Source organism: Mastigoproctus giganteus, chromosome 4, assembly GCF_048544385.1.
Source record: "Mastigoproctus giganteus isolate SK-2022 chromosome 4, ASM4854438v1, whole genome shotgun sequence".
NCBI lineage: Eukaryota > Metazoa > Arthropoda > Arachnida > Uropygi > Thelyphonidae > Mastigoproctus > Mastigoproctus giganteus.
The window spans coordinates 95,671,341-95,696,437 of NC_143578.1; the positions used below are offsets into that span (position 1 = coordinate 95,671,341).

The 25,097-nt window shown below is 37.2% G+C and overlaps 1 protein-coding gene across 4 annotated transcripts in view; it reads right to left on the reverse strand.

The window, feature by feature from the left end:
* Positions 1 to 25,097, reverse strand: part of LOC150086925 (receptor-type tyrosine-protein phosphatase S-like) — a 1,004,071-nt gene that overhangs the window by 177,967 nt on the left and 801,007 nt on the right. For 3 of the 4 annotated variants that reach the window (XM_090372825.1, XM_090372828.1, XM_090372827.1), the window contains one exon: positions 9,525 to 9,647. In XM_090372825.1, the coding sequence (XP_090228951.1) occupies positions 9,525 to 9,647 (123 nt within the window). The remainder of the gene's footprint in view (positions 1 to 9,524; positions 9,648 to 25,097) is intronic. The other variant, XM_090372826.1, reaches the window with a different exon arrangement.

Genomic DNA, 25,097 nt, shown 5'->3' on the forward strand with positions numbered 1-25,097 from the left:
CCATCATCAATATCATTTATAAATACAGAAAACAACAATGGACCCAACACTGAACCCTGAGGGACTCCACTAATAACATTAGTCCATGATGAGCAGTGTCCATTGATTACCACTCTATGTCTTCTCCCCTTCAACCATCCCTTTATCAATAGTAGGAATTTCCCTCCAATTCCACACTGCTCCAATTTGTGTAACAGCCTTCCATGTGCAACAGTATCAAAAGCCTTTCTAAGATCCAAATATATAATATCAAAGTTATTCCCTGCATCCAGTTCTTTTCTGACTGCACCATTTATACAGGAATTTTTCCAGCAGGGATAAGGAGGTGATTATTCCCTTGAATAAGGCAATGGTCAGGCCACACCTAGAGTACTGTATACAGGTCTGGAGGCCTCATTTCAAGAAGGATGTAGAGCTGCTGGAACGAGTACAGAGAAGGGCAACAAGATTAGTGAATGGAACAAAGGGGTGCTCTTACGAAGAAAGGCTTAAAGTTTACAAATTATAGTGTCTGGAGACTAGGCACCAGCGAGGTGATCTGATAGAGGTGTATAAAGCCTTGAATGGTTTCAGCATGCTCAATGCTGATGGGATTCTTCCTCTAGCTCAGAAAAATCACCTGAGAGGGCATAAATTCAAATTGAGGAAAGACAGATGTAGGATAGATGTGCGGAAATTTGCCTTTAGCCAGCGGGTGGTTGGTTGGTGGAACAGACTCCCATCCCTTGTGGTGGAGGTTGATAGCCTAAATAAGTTTAAGGCTCAGCTGGACAGGTATTTTGAACGAACAGAGGGGTGAAGTGGAGTGGGGTGTTTTTTTTTTTTTTTGGCTGATGCTGCATAAGCTTGCTTTCTTGCATCAAATGCCTCTACTAATGCTAATGCTAATGCTATCCAATCAAATTGGTCAGGCAAGACTTTACCTTAACAAAACCATGCTGTGTCCAAGCTATAACTGAAGTCTTGTCTAGATGATCCTGCAATGTTTCTTTAACCAGTGCCTCCATTAATTTTCCTGGAACAGAAGTTAAACTCACAGGTCTATAATTATTTGTGTCACCTTGATTCTCCTTTGTGAATTGGGGTCACATTTGCACATCTCCAGTCTATGGGTACCTCCCCTGTGTCCAAAGAAGCTCTCATAATTATGGCTAAGGGTTTGCTTACTTCCTTTGCTGCCTCCTTTAATATAACTGGATAGTTCCCATCCACCCCGGTTGCCTTTTTTATGTTAATCCTCAAAAATGTCTCCTCCACTTTCCTCTCAGTTATTACAAAATCATCTAGCTCACTGCCAGAGTTCACTTCACCTCTGGCATTCCCCTTACTGAATAACTCCTCAAGTGTGAATACAGATTCAAAATACTTGTTTAGTTTGTTAGCCACCTGAGCAGGATCCTCAACTGTTGAACCATCAATATCCAGTGGACCAATCTGATTCATCCCTTTCCTTCTAGAGTTTACTTAGGTAAAGAACTATTTTCTGTTTTTCTTTGTATCCTTTGCCAAGAATTTCTCATAATCTGCCTTTGCCTGCCTAATCTCCTTTGTGACTTGGTTACAGACCAGCTTATTTCTATCATAGGCTTCCATGTCACCAATTATTTTATATGTATCCCATGCATTTTTCTTCTCTGCCATATGTCTCATTAGTTCATCTGATATCCATTTAGGTCTAAACCTTGAACAATATTTCTTAGTTGGTATGTAAAGCCTAGTAGCTTCCAAGATAAGTTCTTTGAATTCTTTGAATGCTTCCCATTTTGAATTTGCTGTTGGAAACATCATCAGTTGGTCCCACTGTATAGAATTTAAATACTGTCTCAGACCACCATAGTTACATTTACGAAAGCATAAACCCTTCCCTTTACCTCTGATGATAGTTACTTCTTTGAGTAAATCCCACTTCAGCACACTGTGATCACTGCCACCTAGTAGTTCCTTTATCTGCAGATTCTTAATGCATGAAGAATCACTAGTGATAATCAGATAAAGGGTATTACTCCCTCTAGTTGTTTCCCGAACATGCTGTTGTAGAAAATAATCATCCAATAAATCCACAAAAGTCTTGCTAGTGTGTGAGTGACCAACCCACAAATTCCAGTCAATATCTGGGAAATTAAAATTCCCCATTATAAGACCCTCTGATTTACTGGCACACTCTATTTCCCTGTACAGTTTCTTATTAAACTCATCAGAGTCATTTGGCCTATAGCACACTCCTACTCTCAATTTTGACCTCCCAATGCTTATGTCACACTAAACTGACTCGACACTGCACTGTCCTGGGATGTTGACTGGCTGCACTTCCTTGGATTTTATGTGTTTTTTAACTAATAGCATAACCCCTCCTCCCTTCCTATCCTGTCTATCCTTTCTGTACACATTGTACTCCCCAAATTCCAGTTCTGCATTCCTTATATCTGTGTGACACCACGTCTCTGATATCTCAACGATATCTGCCTTTGATGTTTTGAGCAATACCTCAAATTCATCAAATTTATTTACCAAACTCCTAGCATTGGTGTACACGCAAGTATATATGCACCTGTTCCTATTCTTAGCTACCCTAACACAACCCATGTGTTTACTTGTACCGCAATAATTCCCAGCAGTCTCTGAACTATTCTGCATCTTGTTTTTCAGGCTTCTGCTCATTCCAATAGAAGCAATGCAAGAATCACTTTCACCTCTGCCAGTGACTACTGTTAATCTATTAGTCCTTGTATCCCCCCAAGCTAGCAGTTTTCCGACCCACCTAACAATGCCTCGAAAGCATCAGCACTGGTGAGGAGAACAAATGGGTACTGTTACGAAGAAAGGGTTCGATGGGATCCATTCATTTATAATAAAGAAGGCAGCAAAAGAAGTAAGCAAACCCTTATCCATAATTATGAGAACAGCATCTGGAGACTATGCACCTGCAAGGTGACCTGATTGAGGTGTATAAGGCTTTGAATGGTTTGAGCCAGCTCAATGCTGATGGGATTCCTCTACTTCCTCAGATTATGCACCACAGGCAGCTTAAATTCAAATTGAGGGAAGACAGAACAGATGTGCAGAAACTTGCCTTTAGTCAGTGGGTGGTTGATTGCTGGAACAGACATCCATCGGTCGTTATGAATGTTGATAGCTTAAAAAAACTCAAAGAAGAACTGGACAAACATTTCGAGCAAATGGATAGGTGAAATGGGAAGTGTTTTTGTTTTTATCCCAGCTGATCCTGTATAACCTTAAATTCTTGCATTATATGCCACAACAGATGCTAATGCTAATTATCAAGTGATATAGAGGCCTATGGTAGATATAAAGTATACTCTGCAGACAGGTCATGAAGGAGGTTATATAAACTAAGACAGATTATGAGAAGTTTTTTTGAAAAGAATAATAGCAGACTTCTTTACTTACATAAACACTAAAATAAAGGGAATGAATAGCACATTATTCCACTTGATATTGCTGGTTTAACTGTTGATGAGCCTGCTGAAACTGGTGAAAAACTGAATAGGCAAAGTAGGTATTTTGCATCTACATTTACGTGTGAGGAATTTTTTTAAGATATGGAGATGCCAGAAGTGTATTTATACCAAACTGGGAGCTGAATAATTTTGTGCTAACTAAAGAAAGTGGACAAGAAATTGTTAGAGCTAAACAAAAGAAAGGGACCTGGGGTGGATGTGATATATCCAATTATATTAATAGAGGCAGCAAAGGAGTTAAACAAACCCTTAGCATTATTATAAGAGCATCTCTGGATTCATAGGAGGTTCCCATCTGGTGATGTGTGAAAGTATCCCATTATCAAAAGGTGATATGAATAATTACAGACCTGTTAGTTTAATTTCTGTTCCAGGGAAAATAATGGAGTCACTGTTTGAAGAACTAATACAGGACCATCTAGACAGGAATGCAATTGTGCTGCAGTCATAGCATGGATTTGTTTAGGGACAGTCTTGTCTGTCTAATCTGATTGATTACTATGTTGCCATGCCAAAGGAAGTGAATTAAAAAAATAATTTTGGTGAGAGAGAGAGAGAGAAAAGAATGATGATATCCAGCTCAGGACCCATGATGATATCCAGCTGAGGTCAGGCTTAATGTCTATGTTTGCATAAAAATATTGTCAGGGTTGTTAACGACTGTAATCAATGTATGCTACTGCAATAAGATCTAGAAAAATTAGGCAGATGGTCTAAGAAATGACAATTGAAATTTAACATTGATAAAAGCAATGTACTGTATATGGGTAGCAGTAACCTCAGGTTAAAATAAAAACTGTGTGGTACTACACTCAGGGTAGCAGAAAATGAAAAAGACCTGCTGGTAATTGTGCAGTCAGATATGAAGTTCTCTGAGCAGTGCAGATGGCTGCCAGGACTGCTCATAGGATTTTTGTCAATGATATGCAGGAATTTTGCTACCAAGTATAAGGAGCTGAATATCCCATTGTATAAGGCAATGGTCAGGTCACATTTTAGGAAGGATGCAGAACTACTGGAATAAGTGAAGAGAAGGGCAATAAGACTGCTGTGGGGAAAAAAGGGGTGCTTTTACCTAGAAAGGCTTTAGTTCTCAAGCATCTGGAGACTAGGCACTTGTGAGGTGCCTAGTCTCTGGGTGTTTAAGGTTTTGAATGGATTGAACAAGCTAAATGCTGACAATAACTGACTGCTTTCAGCAGTGCATGTGTTATTTTTTTTTGGTTATTTATTTTTTTTTTTTTTAGGAGCATTAATAACTAAGGCCATTTTGCTCCGGGTATATGCGATGGTCATTCCCTGACCTTTCCGCATCCTCCATATTTGGTGGCTCGCGGGCTCTAATCAAGAAGCGTGTGCTACGCACTGCTGCTCTTGCCCACCTGGCTACGGAGGCGTCCCTTGTGTGTGTGTGTGTGTGTGTGTGTGTGTGTGTTAAATTTTCCTTTAAAATTGGGCTCCAAGTGAAACTTTTGACCTCCTTAAAATAGAGTACAGGTATTCTGCAATGCAATGGGCCACACAATTTTTTTTCTGATTGGTGCTCCTGTTTCAAAGATGAGAGTCTGTTGAAAGTGATTGGCTTATGACCTGCTGCTGACCTAAGGCCATGGGGGATGCAATTCCTCTCTTTGGCACTGTGGACTCTTCATCATTCACATAAACCTTCATTGTTTATGATCCTTGCCTTCATTAGTGTAGTTGTTCCAAGGAACCACCTATGCAAATAAATGAGGTGAGGAAAAAGGAGTGGAGTCTTTCCACATGGATCACTGCTGTTTGTTGTTTTGGGATCATGCCACTAACACCATGTTTGTTGTTTTGGGATCATACCATTAATGCCATGTTTCTTCTCCCTTAGTTATGATACAATTCATAAATGTCTCATGTTCAGTTGCATATTAAAACAAATCGAAGTAAGATGCTGGCAATGTTAACAGTGATGGCACAAACTCTGCAGAAATGCACCTCACCTTTTGTTAAAATGAAATGGCATAATTCAATAAAGATACAAGTTTCTTCAGAGATTTATTGAAAAATTAATCTTCATTGGTTTCATAATAAAGTTTATACTTGAGATATAATTTCGCTATTTTTTAATGCTAAGGCCATCTGGATTGCAAATCATGCAATCTAATGGCAATCTCACTCCTGTCAGAGTCCAGGGATCAGTACTGAGGATCCCACCCTAGAAAAAAGCCTGAGGCCAGCAGAGGATAAAATATGCAGTGTGAAGACCAGCTACAAGAGAATGCCAGGAGAGAAGTCCTGTGTGTGAATGTTGCTGTGAACTTGAAGGAGCCTCAAAGTCTGTTCTGGATTCTAGGAAAACATGTCGTTAGATTGCTAGGCAGAAGGGAACCAATGGTGATTTCAAGTGTGTGCCTTAAGTCCAGGTAGGTTGGGCAAGAGCAGAGGAAGTGGCTTTCACCCATTAGCAACTGATTCTCATATGTTTATCAACACTCAACATCTAGTTGGTTATATATAAAAACAATAAAAAGAAATCCCGAAGGTCAACTGAAATAATTAACAAAATATCAAAGAGATTAATACTACTGACCATTTAACCTCATGGTGTAGATGGGCCATCACAACCCCCTCCACGTGTTATTAACCACACCACAAGGAGGTAGGTCACTACTATCTTCAAAGATACACTTATCTCTGCAACACTTTTAACGTACTCACAAAACTGTGAGAAAAAGTCCCATTCTTAAAGCAGAACGTATAAAGTCTCTTCAGAAAGAGTGAGCTTCCCTCTGCTTCATCCTAGCTCTAAGGTCCAAAAAATTTGTACACCTCAATACGATGTGGAGGCCTGTCTCTGGCTCTCTGCACTAGTACAGTTCAGAGTCAGCCAAGCCCAACTGGCTAAGCCTAGACATCAAGCCATGTCCACTCAGGGCAGACAGCCAAAACTGCAGCCACAGTCGATGTTTGTTTGTTATTTGGTTTTTAGGAGCATTAGCAACTAAGGCCATATTGCTCTGGGGATATGCGGTGGTCATTCCCTGACCATTCTCCATCCTCCGTATTTGGTGGTCATGGGCTCAAACCCCGATCTAATCAAGAAGCATGTACTACGCACTGCTGCTCCTGCCCACCTGGCTACAGAGGCACCAGCCACAGTCGAAGTCTCTGGTTCACTGAGGCTACCATATGGTTTCTAATTCATCCCTAATTATCTCTGTTCAGAGGGTAAACTGAGACCATCGGTCACCTGCCCAACTGGGTACAACCAGAACACCCAAAATTTCTCGGGGGGGGGGGGGGGGGGGGGGAAGACTGGGAAGGAGCCAAACCTTGGTGTTTATGAATGTAGGTGGAGATATCCAGAATGAACCGGTTAATGGAAGGCCCTAGAGAATGCAGTGAACATCTGAATGGGGGCTGAGTTTTTCTTCTTTCATTGTCACATCCAAAGTGGGTTATATGTCTGGAATTTGCAATTTTACGGTTTTTCTTAGTGCATAGATAAGGCCCAAAAGTTGAACTTCCCTCCAAATTAAAGGGAAATTCGCCAGTCAGGACCTGAAGGGAAGGAGTTAAAACTGTCCTATAGGCCTTTGTGATATGGCACAGCATGAAGTGCTACACATGCAGCAAGTGTTTCCATATTGCCAATTTAGATTTTCTGTGGAATCAAGAGTCTGAGCTGCAGCTGCAGTGGGTGTGATTAATGACTTCTTATTGAGCTAGTGTTTAGGAAGTCTCTCAGGGATCAATGCTGTGATGGCTATGGTTTCTGATTCCCTTAAATGATATTAACGAAGGGTTGTAGGGAACACTGTAAAAATTTTCATATGAGATGATGATTAGAAGATTTGTAAATGACTAGTACCAAGCATGCCTCTTCAGAATGACTTGGATAGGCTCTTAATGCTGTAAAATGTAAAATGGCTGTGTGTTGCTGAAAGGCAGCAAAGAGAGTCCATGGTGTCCTATCGATGATTTATTTAACATTTTCCTCTAGAGGTAAGGTCATAATCCCCACTGTACAAGGATATTGTGAGACTGCACTTGAAATACTGTGTCCAGGCATGGAGACTACATCTAAATAAGGTTAGCACACATTTTAAAAAGGTTCAAAAATGAATAATGAGATCAGTGAGGTAGGAAAAAGGCTGCCCATATGAGGAAAGACTGAATATGTGAGCTACAGAGCTTGGAAACTAGATGCCTTAGAGGGGATCTGATTGAGGTATATGAGACTCTGAGAAGGGGAAGTAAAATTGAAAGGTGAAATTTTCATGATTATAAATGATGCTGGAACTAAAGATCACAAATTAAAATTAAGAGATAAGAGTTAAAGAATGGATTGTTTTCCTTTGACCAGTAAGTTGTTGATCATAAATTGCCTCCATGGGTAACTGAGGCCAACAGTTTCGGGTAAATCAAAGATCAACTGGATCAGCATCTGGGTAACTCAAGTAGTGTTTCTTTGTTTGTTTTTTTGTTGTTAGTCCAGTTGACTGGGCTTCCTTGCACAATATGGTGACTCCTAAAAATAGCAGTTTGTTCACAGCAAGATTTCTGTTGTCCTTAATTATCTCGCTGATTACAACTAGTTTTCAGAAATACTAATGGTTGTCACATTGGTCATCATCTTTTATTTAAAATAGGTTCTTTTAATCACAATATTAAACAACACTGTTTACTCCATTACACATTAAAGGAACATTAACACCAGATACCACTTGATATGTACCCATTGCTAACTAAAGAAATGGGTAAAGAATGTTAGTTATTGTAGGATGTTATGTATTTTAGGTCACATTGTGCCAGTGTGTTATGTCTGCAGAAGCTGTATCCATGAGCTAAATTTGCTTGTTATACAGATCTAAAAAATCCAGAATAAATCATGTGGAAGGGAGACAACTTTCTCAAGCTGAAATTGGCTAACTACAGGCCTAACTGCAGAGGTCTTTTAGAATTCTCTGATAGGAATTGAACTAAAACCATCTCTGAACCAGACCTTCTTCAAAACTATTCAAAACTGGCAATGGTGAAATGAACACCATTCAGAATTTTACACAATGAATTTATGCTTCAAAAGAAACTGTAAAGAGTGGTGAAAGAGTTAAAAAAATAATAGCTTGGGTACTGAAAAATTTATGTACACTTCTTCTGTTTAAGTTGTGAACAATAAAAGGAAATTTTGAAATCACACAGAAAATGCCAGAAAGTAAAGACTTCATGGCTTTTTAATACTTCATTATAGCATCATCAGCAGCAAGGAAAGAAAATGCAAATAAAAAAATAGCAAGATTCGAAGAATAATTGAGATTTCTTAACTTCAGTTTACTTCTTATAGCTTTTGCGGTAGAAACTATATTACTTAAGTCTAACACAGGTCTGCATTTGTAATTATTTTTAAATCTGCATTTTTAGTTAACATGTTAAGTTTAACATATAAACTAAAAATGCAGAAATCTCGACAGAACCATTCGGTTACAAATTGTATGGGATGGAATTCTTTAATATCAAATTATCCAGCATAAAGAGTCAGAACATTTGAACATGCATAATCCTGTTGGTATTTCTTTAAAATGATGCTTATTTCACATATCACTAGGAACAACATAACACGTAATAAGCAGTTGCTGTTCTATGACATGTAACTGTGACTTTTCATTTTATAATGTTTGATTTTCTTTTTGCAAGAATCACACTGATGTTCTCATGAATGTAAAAAGCTTTGTTCCACTTTCTTGGCTTTGCCCTCTTTTATAGATAATTTTAATTTATATAACCTTTTTTATTTTGATTAAGCAGGATTTAAGGTGTAATTCACTTATTTAATGGTGATGTCTTCTAGTTTCAATTTCAAATAAAATCTTAGTATTTAACTTCACTTCCTTCATTACTGTGTTTTTTCAGAACTACATACTTGGAGGTGAGTTCAGTATATACAAAGTGTTTGCTGATTTGAGTTTTTAATTAGTTTATACCTAATTAGGACATTATCATTAGACTGTATATTAAATTTTAAACTGCAGAAATAATATAAAAGAAAAACTAAGCATAAAAATAAATTCTTACAGTGAGATGCCTGAGAAGTATTGTTCGAATTGTAAAACCTGCATATGGATCTGTATGTATAAGCAATACCTGAATATCTCCACAAGTCATGGCATCATTTGGCCAGTATTTTGTGCACTTCTTCTGTAAATAAATAAGGAAATTAAAAATTGCAGCTTTTTTTTTTTTTTTTTTTCACAGTTAGTAAAACATGCACAATTTACAATTTCACATACCTCAAAGGGCACAAAGACATCCTGTAATAATTTATTTAATAAACAAGTTATATATCACCCGGAAGAGCTAATCTAAAATATACTGTAGGAGGAGAATTTTATGAGTTAGCAGCTGAATATATGACTGAAATGCATTAAGGCCTTTAGCCTCAGGCTGCGAGAGATTTAGACAACGTACAAGTTATTGCAAACGCATCATATTAGTATGCAGCTAAACTCTAAATTAGCACAAATATGCAAAGGTGGCATTGTTAAGTTATATCTCATATAACTTAATGATGGTAACTCATCATGGCAACTCGTTTTGAAGGTATTCACAGTGTGAGATATAGCTTAACGATGCCACCTTTGCATATTTGTGCTAATTTAGAGTTTAGCTGTGTACTAATAAGATGCATTTGCACTAACTTGTATGTTGTCAGTTGAATATATATACAATAGAAGACCTTCTATCCAATGTAATCAAGACCAGTACTTGTTAATCAAAAAAGTTGGTTAAAGTGGGGAATCATAAAAGATACAAATGTACCTTAAGACTTTTCTTTTCATATAAAACATGTACATGTACATTTATTTATATAAAATTCTTAATTTTTATCTGTGTAAAAAATGATGAAATATGGCATTATACAGCATACATACTTATCTCCACTTTTTTTTTTTTTTGATAAACATCAGATTGTTCATTGCTGAATCAGAATCAGGCTGTTGTTCAATATTAAACAACTCACCCCAGATAAAATTGTATCTGGGGTGAGTTTGATGGTTGAATGAGAAATTTTTGGGGACCTGGATATGATTTAATCCCTTCTTCATATTTAGATCCATCTGTTTGTTTTACAATGTGTGTGATTTCTGCATTGTCTGTAACTTTATTTTATAACAAATCAGATTCAATTTGTTAGAATCAGATACAAATGGATTCAATAATGTTTTCCAACAAATTGTTGGAAAACATTATTGAATCCATTGTAATCTTTGGAACCTTCAATTTGCCTGAAATTAGTTAATAAACTATTCTTCATCATCTTGCAGTTCCGTACTTTTGCTAGCATTGTCAATCATTAATCTAAGATTTAGTAAACAGTGAACTTGGAATTTCATTATATGCTTTTTGATATAGTGTACATCTTTGGAATTGATGACTTTTAATGATTCTATAATACCGACATTCATGTCTTCTATTTTTTCTGAAACTGAACTCAAAACCTTTCACTTATTTCACCCCTTTAGATGTTCTAAAATGCCTTGCTCCATAGGCTGGATGACGGCTGGATGTTACATCTAACTGTAAAAACATGGTTATGTCCCTCACACCTTCCTTAAGATCCTCAATTTAAATGTGAAAGGGATTATTTAGAAGGAGAATAGCCTATTCAAGTAAGTTTATTTTCTCCAAGTATTTCTTTACAGAAAATAAAAATTCACAAAAAAAAAAAATTCATTCTGTGAATAAAGCAGAGTCCATCTATGCTGACTTTTGTGATTGGTAGTAAACTGGAAGACAAAAAATTTATATTTTTTGAAAGCTGTAGGATTAGTTGATTTGCTAACAGCAAAAAGCAGCAATTTTTTTAGTTCCAACTGTATATGCAGGTGACTAAAATGATTCTCCCATTGGATTTTTTGTATCTAAATTCATTAAGAGGTAGAAGGATTTAATTAAGGAATGGCATGTTGGCCATTCCTTGATGAATAGCCATTCCTTAGCCTGTTTAATGTGTGAATTCATATTTCTATTTTGTATTTCCAGGACCATCAGCTCCAAAAGTTTTTCTTATGCTCAGACAAATAATGCAGTTCTTAGCTCTAGGCACAATTTTTTTAATAGGTATTATTACAATGGGATGGGTGCTACATTGTTAAACAAAAGCATTGCTTCTCATCTCCAAACTATTTTTAGTCCAGCTAAGGCAAAATTTTTATTGTTTATTTTTATTTGGTTCAATTACACTAGCAGTATCCACTGCGAAAATTTCGCAATTGGTAGCAGAGTTCTTCTCAAGCTAACCTAATTAAATGTAGTTATGTTATTTGATTTTTAGGAGCATTAGCAACTAAGGCCATATTGCTCCGGGAATATGCGGTGGTCATTCCCTTGACCTTTCTGCATCCTCCGTATTTGGTGGTGATGGACTCGAACCCCGGTCTAATCAGTGCGTGTGCTACGCACTGCTGCTCCTTCCCACCTGGCTACGGAGGCACCAAGTATGAAATGTAGTCTGTGTTTTATCGTGAGCAGGTAAACCTATACATGTGGAATCCTTTCTCATTTCTTGTATCTGAGGAAACTTATAAATTTTCTTTCATTTCAACATCTTTCCGATTATTCAAAATGTGCACGTTGCATAACAATTTCACACATACAAAACATAGTACAGTCTCTATAATACTTCTTTGAAAATGTTTTTTATATTCTTGCGCCCTTCTGGTAAAAAGTAAAAGTAAAGTAAAGTGCAGCCATTATCAACCCACTGCAGGATGGAAGCCTCCTCAACAATTCATGCTGAGGGAAATGGACCATAATCTGCCACGCTGGTCCAGTGAGGGTTGGCAGATCGACCGTATTCAGCAGTCAGGGGCTTGAACCCCGGTCTACTCAAAGAGCGTGTGCTACTGCACTCCCGCTCCTGCCCACTCGGCTACGGAGGCTGTGCTTTCCCTTCTGGGAGATAAGGTTACCAGAAGGGTAACCTTATCTTAACATGCTGGAATGATCTGATCCGAGACATTGCTACATGCAATTGGCTGTGACTAAATACAGGGTTAGAAAACAAAATTCTGACTCTATCAAATGTTTGCCCTTGACTTTTATTTATAGCCAGCTGAACAGTAAACTGCCATCTCTTAAATGAGAATGGCAAAGTCAAATCTATACACGGTAAGGTTGCCTATCTTAGCACATTTCGTAAAATTTCACAATTGGTAGCACAGTTTTTATTGCCTGATATTTTCCCAAAAATGTTTTTGTCAATTCATTGCCATCTCTATAATATTAAAAATAAAAATATTAAAAAGTACACTAAAAACTCACCTTTCACTTTAAAAACTCTGTCAAACTTTCATTATTAGTGTTTCATTTCTTTCGTTTTCTTGCAGATGTTTCTACTGTACAGTACTCTTCAGTATTCAGAAAATACCACCCCTGATGTTGACATTTCAACTCCTCTGGTACCTCAACTCCATGTGTTTAATGTCCTGTTTAAACCTCTCACCCTGTTATTCACTTAAACTTCCAAATGTGGAAGTGTAAAAATGTACTGTGACAATCATGTTGTGGCCCAACTTCTTGAAGTTCACCAACATATTTTCAACTGTAGTCTGGTAGTCCGGATCTTTATTGTTCTCTAAAAAATTCTCAACCACAGACCTGAAACTATTGCATACCTGAATTTCTCTTTTAAATTTTGTTCCCTCATTAGTATGCAAATTTAAAGTTTTCTCTAGCTGTTCTAAAGAAATGTAGTAGTACGTGTTTTGTTGTTGTTGTTGTAAGCAAGTAAGCCAGTACGCGTTGAATCCTTGTGTTGTAAACTGGTAAGCCAGTAGGCATTAGCATTAATAGAGGCATATGATGCAAGAAAGTAAGCTTATGCAGCATCAATGCATTGAATCCTTTGTCTTTTCTTGTGTCTGAGGAAACATAAATTTTCTTTGATTTCACCACTTCAACTCATTTTGTAGATTAATGGTGATTTCTCAGGTTATGGTAGAATGTTGTTGTTGCCAGTCAATGAGATGATGTAAAGTCCACTGATGTCAGTTACGTATGACAAAGCGACAAAACCCAGCTACTGTTCATGCCCCTTTTTATATTCGTAAACCACTGTATCGAACATGCCGCCTTGCGACTTGTGTATTGTTATTGCACAAGCCGGTATGAGAGGAAAGTGATTTATTTTGGCATAGATTGTGCAGTTGTTGTTCAACAATATACTTGCAGTTCTCCTTGTGAGTGCCACGGCTGTAGGACCGATGTTGTTTTCTTGCATGTATCTTGCTGACTTCTTGCGAGCTAATTTTCTGATCTTAGACAAGGTGGTAAATTTGAGCCACAATCATTGATATTCGATCTTGCAAATAGAACAAAGCCCATCAGTAACATTCATGTTGGTAGTGAACGTTATATGGCTTTCCGATGGCCAGTGTTAGCTCGTAAGGTAATCGCAAATGTCGATAACTGACATTTTATAGGTATTCTGGCAAATGTGTGCCCTTGCTCTCCATTTGTGCAACCCACAAATCTTGCATGACTGATTCCACTTTCTTCTCTGCAGCACTGAGGATTGCACGGTTGTACTTGTTGATGGAATTATTTCATAAGTAGAATCATATGCCATTTGGGCAGAGGCGATCAGCTTCCTCCCGAGTGAAGAAATGTGACTCGATAAGTTCTTGCTCATTGATCAAATTTAGCTCCATTACCAATTTTGGTTAACACAGACAAGAACGCAACGTTTGACTGGTGCATAACTTGATCGAGCTCGTAGTATTTGAGGCAACACCACAGTGGGGCGGTCATACACTGCTTTATCTGTTTATATACTGGAGTTGCTCGAACTTGTGGTAACTGATGCAAGTCCCTGATTAGGAAAATGTCCTGCCCACCGAAGCTCATTTTGACATTTCCAGTTATTTTTTTTAGCCTTGTGTGCATTTGTGATAACAGCTCTGTGCTGATCACACTGACTTCATTGATTATTAGTGCTCTGACATACTTAAACAGCAATCTGTATTGTTGTGTGACTTCTGCCGACAGGGTAGAGGAAGATTTATCGAAGTGGATATATTGAGGGCAGTGTGCACTGTGGTTCCATCTATCGCAACAGCAGCCCTACCAGTTGAAGCACATGTAATGTAGGCATTACAATACCCATTTGTATTGCTGAAGCAGTTGTATATTTCCATCAAGAGGCGATTCACAAATATTTTGCTGCAACCAGCTGGGCCAGTCATGAATTGGTTCGCAATTGGGAGATAACAGACTCCAAATTACATGCATGTTTGTTTGTTTGTTGTTATTTGGTTTTTAGGAGCATTAGCAACTAAGGCCATATTGCTCCTGGGATATGCGGTGGTCATTCCCTGACCTTTCTGCATCCTCTGTATTTGGTGGGCATGGGCTCGAACCTCGGTCTAATCAAGAAGCATGTGCTACGCACTGCTGCTCCTGCCCACCGGGCTACGGAGGCGCCTTACATGCATGAGCAGAATCTTTTTTGCTTGTCATTGGCCATTACCATTACATTTCAAATGTCCTCATTGGTCATTAAGTTTTTGGTTTCTTTATGATTGTGCTGAGTTGGCTGAGCGTGACAAGCTTTAGATCCTCATTCATCTTGCTGTTTGGATGATTATAAAAGTTTCGAAAGGGTTCTTCTCGCAGTCGCATAATACAAGCAAATATTCAGTTTACCAATGTGGCTTAGCTTGAGTGAATTGGTTGCAGAAATTTATGTGAATAAGTTTGAACAGGTATATTTAATGCCTCGTCTCCCAAATAGAATGTTTTATGGTAGATATCTGGATGATATCTTAATAATTACTAATAAGCATATAGTACAGAATGTCCTGGATACATTTAATAACATATATACCAGACTTAAGTCCACTTTAGACATGGAAATCCCAGAGAATAAATCCATAAATTTTTCTAAATTTATGGATTAGCCAGGGTTAGTGAAAACATACATTTTAAAATTTATAGGAAGCCAACGAATACCGGAAAATTTTTGCACTGTTCGAGATATCATCCTTTCACATATAAACGGAGCATTATTTTTAATCTGTTTCACAATGCATATAGATACAGCTCCACTCAGGATTCCGTACTGGATGAGCTTATGGAACTTACAAAAAGATTTTTAAATAGGGGTTATTCATTAGGTACCAACATGAAAATTAGTCAACAGGCAAAATATAAATTGGAGACAGGTACAACAAATGACAGAGCGGAGCAGAAACATTTTATTAAAGTTCCGTATATACAGCATTTGAAAAGAGAATTCATTAATATTTTTAAGAACACTGAATTTAAGATTGTTGCACAACCCATGAGTAAACTCCATGCTGTCTTGAAACATAGAGCGATTGATGTAGCCATGGAAGCTCACAACCACGGAAGATCACAACATTGTTTACAATATTCCTTGTGGTGGGTGCAATTCCACTTATATTGGCTTGACCCAAAATTCACTTTCAATAAGGATACAGCAGGATGCAGCATCGGTTAGGGCAGGTAGAACAGGTGCCTCGGAGCTTGCGTTTCATACAACCAATGATGGGCACATGTTCCTTTTTAATGAATTGAAAGTTCTTAATACACAGCAGGAATATTTTTAATTATTAATTGCTGAAACATTAGAAATGAGATTAAATGCGGACTCTATTAATATATGCAGACCTTATAATATTTTGGACTTGTGGACTCTAACGCACATGTATGAACAGTAATTCATACATTGGTCTATATAAATAATCTCGTGTCAGGTTTCGATAAGTTTATATAAAACGGGGGATATCATTCGCGAATGGCTTTTTACTTCTTGTGAACACGAAAACGATCCAAATAAGTTGGCCACTTAAAAGAAGTTTTAGACAATTTTAAAGTTTAAATTATTTGTGAATTGATGTATATTTATTTCATGGTTTTAAGATTTTTTGCAACAATTGTTTTTCAATTCTCATGATAGCATGCGATATTGATTGGTTTTTAGGGGGTTGGTGGCCACCAACTTTCCATGGCTCTTCTCGATGCGCTAGGTGAGATATGAGAATTGAATATATGATGATTTTAATAAGTAGCTATTTTTTAATTTGATTTATTAATACTAAGCATGTGGCATTGGTTCATATAATAATACATTCATCCGCGATTGAGTGTTGAGAGAATTACAGTCCTACTAAAAAGGCATGAAGTTTCCCCTTATAATTTAAGATTAATAATAGGACATATTGGACTTCACTGCTCTTTCGAGTCTAATTAGTAATTTTTCCTGCGCATGAGATAAAAAATTAAATAAATACAATAAATAATTCTATTCACATGTTCGTCGAACATTTCTTTTTTGATTCAATCAATTCAACAAGCACAGTTGTGAGTGCTGCACAAGCATGGGGGAATTCCGACTTACGCAGAGTTCCACAGAACGCAACCCTTACGTTAATTGGGGAGTGGCTGTACTTTCTATCTGTTCGACCAGAATTTTCTGATATTGCAAAATAACCTTTCTGTTCTTGCCAGTTTTATAGAATATTGAACATTACCTTTCCTTTAATGAGCCATCTAGTTTTAGAAGCCTTCTGAAATAGTAAGGGTGCTTGATAATTATTTTCTGGATTAAATGCTTTAAATATAGATTTGTATTCTTCTCTACATAAGTTACTATTAGAGAACCAAACTTACTTATGAGAAATCCAAGGTTGGATGAAAGTTTTTCAAATGCACGTTGAATGCATAGTGCCAAAGAATGACAAATGCACTTCATTTGTACACAATTTGGTGCTACTTCCTTTATTCATGTCCACACTGAGTTTTTAATTCCGACCATAGAAGTGGCACCATCACTTGCAAATCCTATGCAATTTTCTAAATTCATATCATATTCACTCGATTTTATCTTTAATGCATCAAAAAGAAATTGTGCTGTTGTCAATGATACAGGAATTAGGCCTAAAAATGCAGTTTTGATGGCTAGATCATTGGGAAAAAACCCCACCATTACACAAGTGCTTCTGAATTGCATTTCCATTGATTCATCAATGAGCAATGGAAATACAATTCAGAAGCACTTTCACATCTTCTTTCAAATCTAACTCTAATGCTAAACTTAACACATTTTTTTATTATCTACGAGCACTTAGTTCAATGCAATTTTATGCTTCTAAAAATGCTACCTTTTCCATGATATTTTATAACCTCACTCCAATGATCAATGGCCATTACTGAACAATGACAAGTAACTGCTACTCCCAACTTAATTTCAGCCTGTTTGATATTTTTCTTAGTCACAAAAGATACTAGAGTACTTTGATTCAAACCAGTAATGTTAGATTTGTGCTTAGAAGAAACTTCATGTTGAGCAAAATTGTGGAGTTTACTTTTCACTGTACAACAACAACAAGAACAACAGAGTTTACAGAAGGCAACCTCACTATTATTTGGTGTTTTCTGTAACCATGAATACTTCTTCTCCCATTCTTCTTTGTACTTACAGTCGCAATCGTATGACGATTTCCACTTTGGCATTTTAAAAAAGGGTTATCCAGAAGATTTAAAAAGTTTGCACTCCTTACAACTTGCATCTTTGTACTTACGGTTGCAATCGTATGAAGGTTTCCACTTTGGCATTTTAAAAAAGGGTTATCCAGAAGATTTAAAAAGCTTGCACTACTTACAACTTGCACATCAAGGCAATCACTGTACCAATGATGAATCCAGACAAAGTGTGGCACTTAGATGACATAGTGGTAACATTTTTCTTATTTAAGTAAATAACACATATTTCCAAAGAAAAGACCAAAAAAATGGCCAAAATTATAAATATGGCTAAAATAGAAAACTCGTCGCCAAACATATTTGAAAAAGGCCAAAATTGGTGAATTTGGCCATAAAAAGGTCAAACTGGCAACCCTGGCTTAAAGGTCTTTTGGAGGAAAGAATATGAAAGTTACCACTCAGAAATCTGCATGCATGACTACCCATCCCCGTTAGTAGAAGTCCTGAATGGGACATGGGGGTGTTGTTATGTTTTTTTATTAAATTTGAACTTGTAGGATATTTGTTTTAGATCCCATTCCTCTGAAATTATTATTGGTCTATGTATGTTTATTGACTTGTTTGTTGATCTTATTGCTAGAGTTTCACTGGTTTCTAACTTAAATTTTGTCTTGTTTGTCTAATGTTATGGTGTTTTCAAAGGATGGGTAATGTCCTGTGTCTACATGGTGAGCTGCCAAATCAGAACTAATTTTTTCTGTCTGGTCTATATTTCTTTATTATTTGAGGCTACTTTTAAATTTCTTTTGTGTTTTCAATTCTGCTATGTAACGATGTTCTCGTGCTACCTATATATACATATACAATTGCAGTCTGTTGTGCAAGGGATTGCATAAACCAGGGGTGGGCAACCTTTTTTGAATAAAAGGCCATATTCATTTTCGGAAATAGTGGAAAGGCCGCACCGATCCTTCGAACCACTACTTACGAAGTAAAACATACTTAATTATCAGTGTTAAATTTTATTACATATAACTATAGAAAAGGCAAATAAATTTCAATAAAACATACATATTTACAATATTCTCATCATAATAACATCCACCTACATTTTATATGAACACAAAATTTTTAAAAAATATAATTATAAAGATAATAAATTAATTTCTAAATTGTTATTCAAATGAAAAAATATAGCAATTATTTAACATTCTCTCTGTGTATTATACAAGAATAATTAGAAAAAACTGTACTATTGTAAAAAATAATTTAATATGAGTTAACTAATGAGTTGAAGATGATTTGATGCTTTGGTGGTTGAGTTGTTTACCAAAAAAGATGTCTCGGCTGAAACCGCTTTGATTGCACATTTTTAATGAGCTGAACTCATCAGAATGCATTGGTTTCAGCCGAAACATCTTTTATGATAATTAACTAATGAGATTTTTGTGTTTGTTTGTTATTAGATAACAACTGGATATTAGACTCCATCTTAGCTGTATGCAACTTGTGTTGGTCTTCTAAATGAATATCAGATATCTGAGTCCTTAAATGACTTTTAATTTGTGTAAGGTATGAAAAAGTTGATTCACAACAATACGTAGTTTCAAAGCAAGACAGCAGTCGACGAGCATGTTGACGTAAATGTGGGCATTCAACTGCATTTTTCCATATTTCAATGGGATCTTTTTTTGTATCAAAAAAAGTCTTTATCATATTAAAAAAAAAAAAGGTAAAGTGCAGCCATTATCAACCCACTGCAGGATGGAAGCCTCCTCAACAATTCATGCTGAGGGAAATGGACCATAATCTGCCACACTAGTCCAGTGCGGGTTGGCAGATCGACCGTATTCAGCAGTCAGGGGCTTGAACCCCGGTCTACTCAAAGAGTGTGTGCTACTGCACTCCAGCTCCTGACCACTCGGCTACGGGTACTGATTTTATCTTCTCCTAATTCAATTAATTCCATCTGTAGTTCCGTGGGTGCTGTCAGGATATCAACTAAATGTGGCTTATACGCCAATTTCATTTCTAAAGTATGTTCTTCGAAATCAGAAAATCTATCATTGTATTCTTCAATTAGCATGTCCAATATGGTTATGTAGTCTTTGAAAGTGTCACATACAACATATTTCTGCTCCTTTAACATATTTTTTAAATGGGGGAAATGTTCCCCAGATATTTTTGATTTAGACAAAAGAGTTTTGTAAAAAATTAATTTTTTTTGAAATACCTGAATTTTTTGCCACATGTCATATATATGTCTTGTTTTTCCCTGCAAATAAACATTTAATTCATTTTGCTTTTCCATAATATCACACAAAAACGCAGCATTTCTACAAAATTCTTCATCTAATAAATCACATTCTTGTTGTTGTTCCTCGTAAAATTATTTAATTTGTTCTCGCAGAGCCAAAACTTTTACTAAAATTTGTCCTTTTTGATAACCAGCGCACTTTACAATAATATGACAAGTTTACATTATGTCTCATCATCCAATATAAGCATGCTTCGAAATTGGCGATGTCTTAAAGCAGGGGTGGCCAACCTGTGGCACTTTGGAAGATTACAAGTGGCGCATTTCATCATAAAATTTCTCAAGTACCCAAAGCCCATATTGCCGATTCTTTGGTTCTATTTCCTTTCATTTCAGGTCCTTCCGCATATGGCTTAAGACACTCACCACCTTCTTTCCACTTACACGCACATAAACGTGTCAATTCCCTCAAAAGAAATAAATTAAATAGTCTCCAAAAAAATGCATTTCTGAATTTTGACCGTAAGTGATCTATGGCTATGAAAATACAGTAAACCCCCGCTATTCGCGGGGTTACGTTCCTGAGAAATATCGCGAATACAGAAAACGCGAATACTGAGTTATGGCTCCCATAGTAATAAAGGGGTTCCGTTCCAAAATATGAAATATATAAGAAAAACTAGTCTAAAATTTTGTCTATGTATGTATTATATGTACCTTCATAATATGACTATGTTCATAGACAGTACATTGGTAAATGCAAGCATATGGCATCGAAATGAAAATAAGAAACAATTTAATATTAAATGTAATATTTATTAGAAATTTCAAACCAGCGCCTTTGCTAGCAAAAAAACTTATTCCGCCAGTGCTATCACCAGTTTCGCTAAAGTGTTGATAAAGGAGTTTTGCCTTTTCACGAATGATGAGCGAACTTAACGGAATTTTATTTTGAGTTCGGCCTTCTATCCACTGATTTAAAGCCTTTTCCATTTTTTCTAATTTAACATCACGAGTTACAGAGCAAATTTTTGAAGCAATTAGCGCATTTTCATGGACACTACGGTGGATTTTTTCTTCCAATTTTTTGATTGATCGTACCGTTGACTCATTGATTTTATAATGTTTTGCCACTGAGGAGACACTTTCACCATTAGAAATTTTGTCTAATAACTCAATTTTATTCACTAATGTCATCACCTTCTTTGATATTTTCACATTTCTCTTGTTATTCGTAGCCATATTTTTGTACGGGTTAGAAAGAACTTGTCCACAATAAAGTCACTTTCTTTTGTTAAGACACTCGAAAAAGTCTGTTTTAAACTGCAAAACGGTAGATTTATCACTTTTGTAAGCATATCAATTTATAAATTGATTCAATTTATAAGCATATAAATTAAAAGCAAACGACGAAACCTTCCATGACAAGCGCATAAGACATACCGAACAAGGATTAGCGAGAAACATCCACGCTCGCGATTTTGTCACCCCTCTCCCCCCACCCACTGGGCGCTGTTTTGACGGGAAAGATAATTTTAGCCACGCCCATGTTTTTTTATGGCGAAAAATATTCACGGCGCTTTAAAATTCACATTTTTTTAGGTTTCATTTTATATTAAATCAGCGATCGCAAATACGCGAAACCGTGAATACGGATACCGCGAATAGCGGGGGTTTACCGTATATCGAGCACCTAGTCATCCATTCTTTTGTACAGCTGCTGCCTACAGCGCCCGACTCTATGCACAAGTGGGGAAATAAATGCAATACGTGACTTTTTCAGGGGACTGAGAATATACAAATAGTTCCTTTGTCGGAAGCCTTTCAAGTTAAAAGGAAACATTGAAATGATAAATTTGAGGTATTTTCATCTACGAGAAATTTCCATCAATCGCATTTCCAAATCACATTTTGCCAACTCAAGAAATAGTAGTGGGAACTCCCTCCCCCGCTGGTCGTGCCTACTCATCAGTTCACAGGGCGCCTCCGTAGCCAGGTGGGAAGGAGCAGCAGTGCGTAGCACACACTTCTTGATTAGACCGGGGTTCGAGCCCGTCACCACCAAATACGGAGATGGGGAAAGATCAGGGAATGACCACCGCATATCACGGAGCAATATGGCCTTAGTTGCTAATGCTCCTAAAAACCAAATAACAACAACAAACAACATCATCAGTTCGTTGAAATTTTTCGACAGTTTACAATTGATATTCTGTGTGATACGACGTACATACTTGTGATCAGTTTGTCTTTTTCAACATTTAGACTTCTAGAGTTTTGTACTTTGCTGTTTTTTTTTTTTTTTTAATTCCTTCTATCCACCACAGTGCAAAAGAAAATGAGCAAAAGAAAAGCAGAAAATGATATTAAATGTGAATTTAATGAACAGTGGGAAAATGAGTTGTTATTTATAGCAAGTTCATCAGTAAAACCGTTTTACATTGTTTGTGAAAGTACTCTTTCACGTAATAAAAGACATGATCTTAATAGACACTATAAATCACAGCATCAGACTAACATAGAAGGAAAAATGAAGCTCGTTCTTGGGTCTGAGCTATGAAAAGAATATGTGACTAAGAAAAAGGAAGAAATCAGAAAAAGACAAAATATATTTGCTAAAGTAAGTTAGCATTAGCATTAGCATTAGTTGAGATATATGATGCAAGAAAGCAAGCTTATATAGCATCAGCCAAAAAAAAAAAAAAAAACCTTCCCATTTCACCCATCCATTCACTCCAAATGTTTGTCTAGTTCAACCTTAAATTTATTTAAGCTCTCAACTTCCACAGCAACAGATGAAAGTCTCTTCCAGCAATCAACTACCTGCTGGCTAAATGCAAACTTACACACATCTATTCTGCAACTGTCTTTCCACAATTTGAATCTATGCCCCTTCAGGTTCTTAATCTGAGCAAGTGGAAGTATCCCATCAGCATTGAGCCTGCTTAAAGAATTCAAGGCCTTGTATACCTCAATCAGATCACCTCGCAGGTGCCTAGTCTCCAGATGCTGAAACTTGCAGAACTTAAGCCCCTCTCTTGGTAAGAGCAGCCATTTGTTCCCCTCACAAATCTTGTTGACCTTCTCTGTACTAGTTCTAGCAACTCTACATTCTTCCTAAAATGAGCCCTCCAGACCTGTATGCAGTACTCAAGGTGTGGCCTGACCATCACCTTGTACAAAGGGATAATCACTTCCTTGTCTCTGCTAGCAAAATTCCTATATATCATCGACAAAACTCCATGACCTGCTCTGGCAGCCCAGCCTGTCTGCGCTGCTCAAATAACTTCATATCTGACTGCGCAATTACCCCAGGTCTTTTCATTCTCCATTTCCCTGAGTGTAGTACCACACAGTTGCTACATTTCTCTTGGGTTACTGCTACCCATATCCAGTACTTTGCATTTGTCAACGTTAAACTTCAGTTTCCACTTCTCAGCCCATCTGCCCCTTTATCCATTGCAGCAACTTGTCCTTAATGCCATACTGCTCCAATTTGTAAAGCAGTCTTCCATGTGCAACAGTATCAAAAGGCATATGATGCAAGAAAGCAAGCTTATGCAGCATCAGCCAAAAAAAATAAAAAATAAAAAAATAAAAAAATAAAAAATAACCACTTCCACTTCACCCCTCTGTTCATTCCAAATACCTGTTCAGCTGAGCCTTAAACTTATTTAGGCTATCAACTTCCACGACAAGGGATGGAAGTCTGTTCCACCAACCAACCACCCGCTGGCTAAAGGCAAATTTCCGCACGTCTATCCTACATCTGTCTTTCCTCAATTTGAATTTATGCCCTCTCAGGTGATTATTCTGAGCAAGAGGAAGAATCACATCAGCATTGAGCATGCTCAAACCATTCAAGGCTTTATACACCTCTATCAGATCACCTCGCTGGTGCCTAGTCTCCAGACACTGTAATTTGCAAAACTTAAGCCTTTATTTGTAACAGCACCCCTTTGTTCCATTCACTAATCTTGTTGCCCTTCTCTGTACTCGTTCCAGCAGCTCTACATCCTTCTTGAAATGACGCCTCCAGGCCTGTATACAGTACTCTAGGTGTGGAGGGTATAATCACCTCCTTATCGCTGCTAGAAAAATTCCTATATATCATTGACAATACACCATAAGCTACTCTTGCAGCCCGTCTGCACTGCTCAGAAAACTTCATATCTGCCTGCACAACCACCCCCAGGTCCCTTTCATTCTCTAAAACTGTCAGTGTAGTATCACAGAGTTGATATGTTGCTCTGGGGTTGCTGTTTCCCATATATAGTACTTTACATTTGTCAATGTTAAACTTCATTTGCCACCTCTCAGCCCATCTGCTCAACCTTTCCAGATCCTGTTGCAGCAGCATAGTGTCAGTAGTGTCCTTGACAACCTTGCTAACCTTCGTATCATCTGCAAACTTGGACATTAAGCTTGATATACCATCATCAATGTCATTTATAAATACAGAAAACAATAATGGACCCAATACTGAACCCTGAGGGACTCCACTTATAACATTAGTCCACGATGAACAGTGTCCATTGATTACCAGTCTCTGTCTTCTCCCCCTCAACTGCCCCTTTATTTGTAACAGCAATTTGCCTCCAATGCCACACTGCTCCAATTTGTGCAGCAGTCTTCCATGTGCAACAGTATCAAAAGCCTTTCTAAGATCCAAGTATATAATATCAAAGTTATTCCCTGCATCCAGTTCTTTTGTGACAGCATCATAGTATCCAATCAAATTGGTCAGGCAAGACTTCCCCTTAACAAAACCATGCTGTGTCCGAGCTATAACTGAAGTTTTGTCTAGATGATCCTGCAGTGCTTCTTTAACCAGTGCCTCTATTAATTTTCCGGGAACAGAAGTTAAACTCACAGGTCTATAA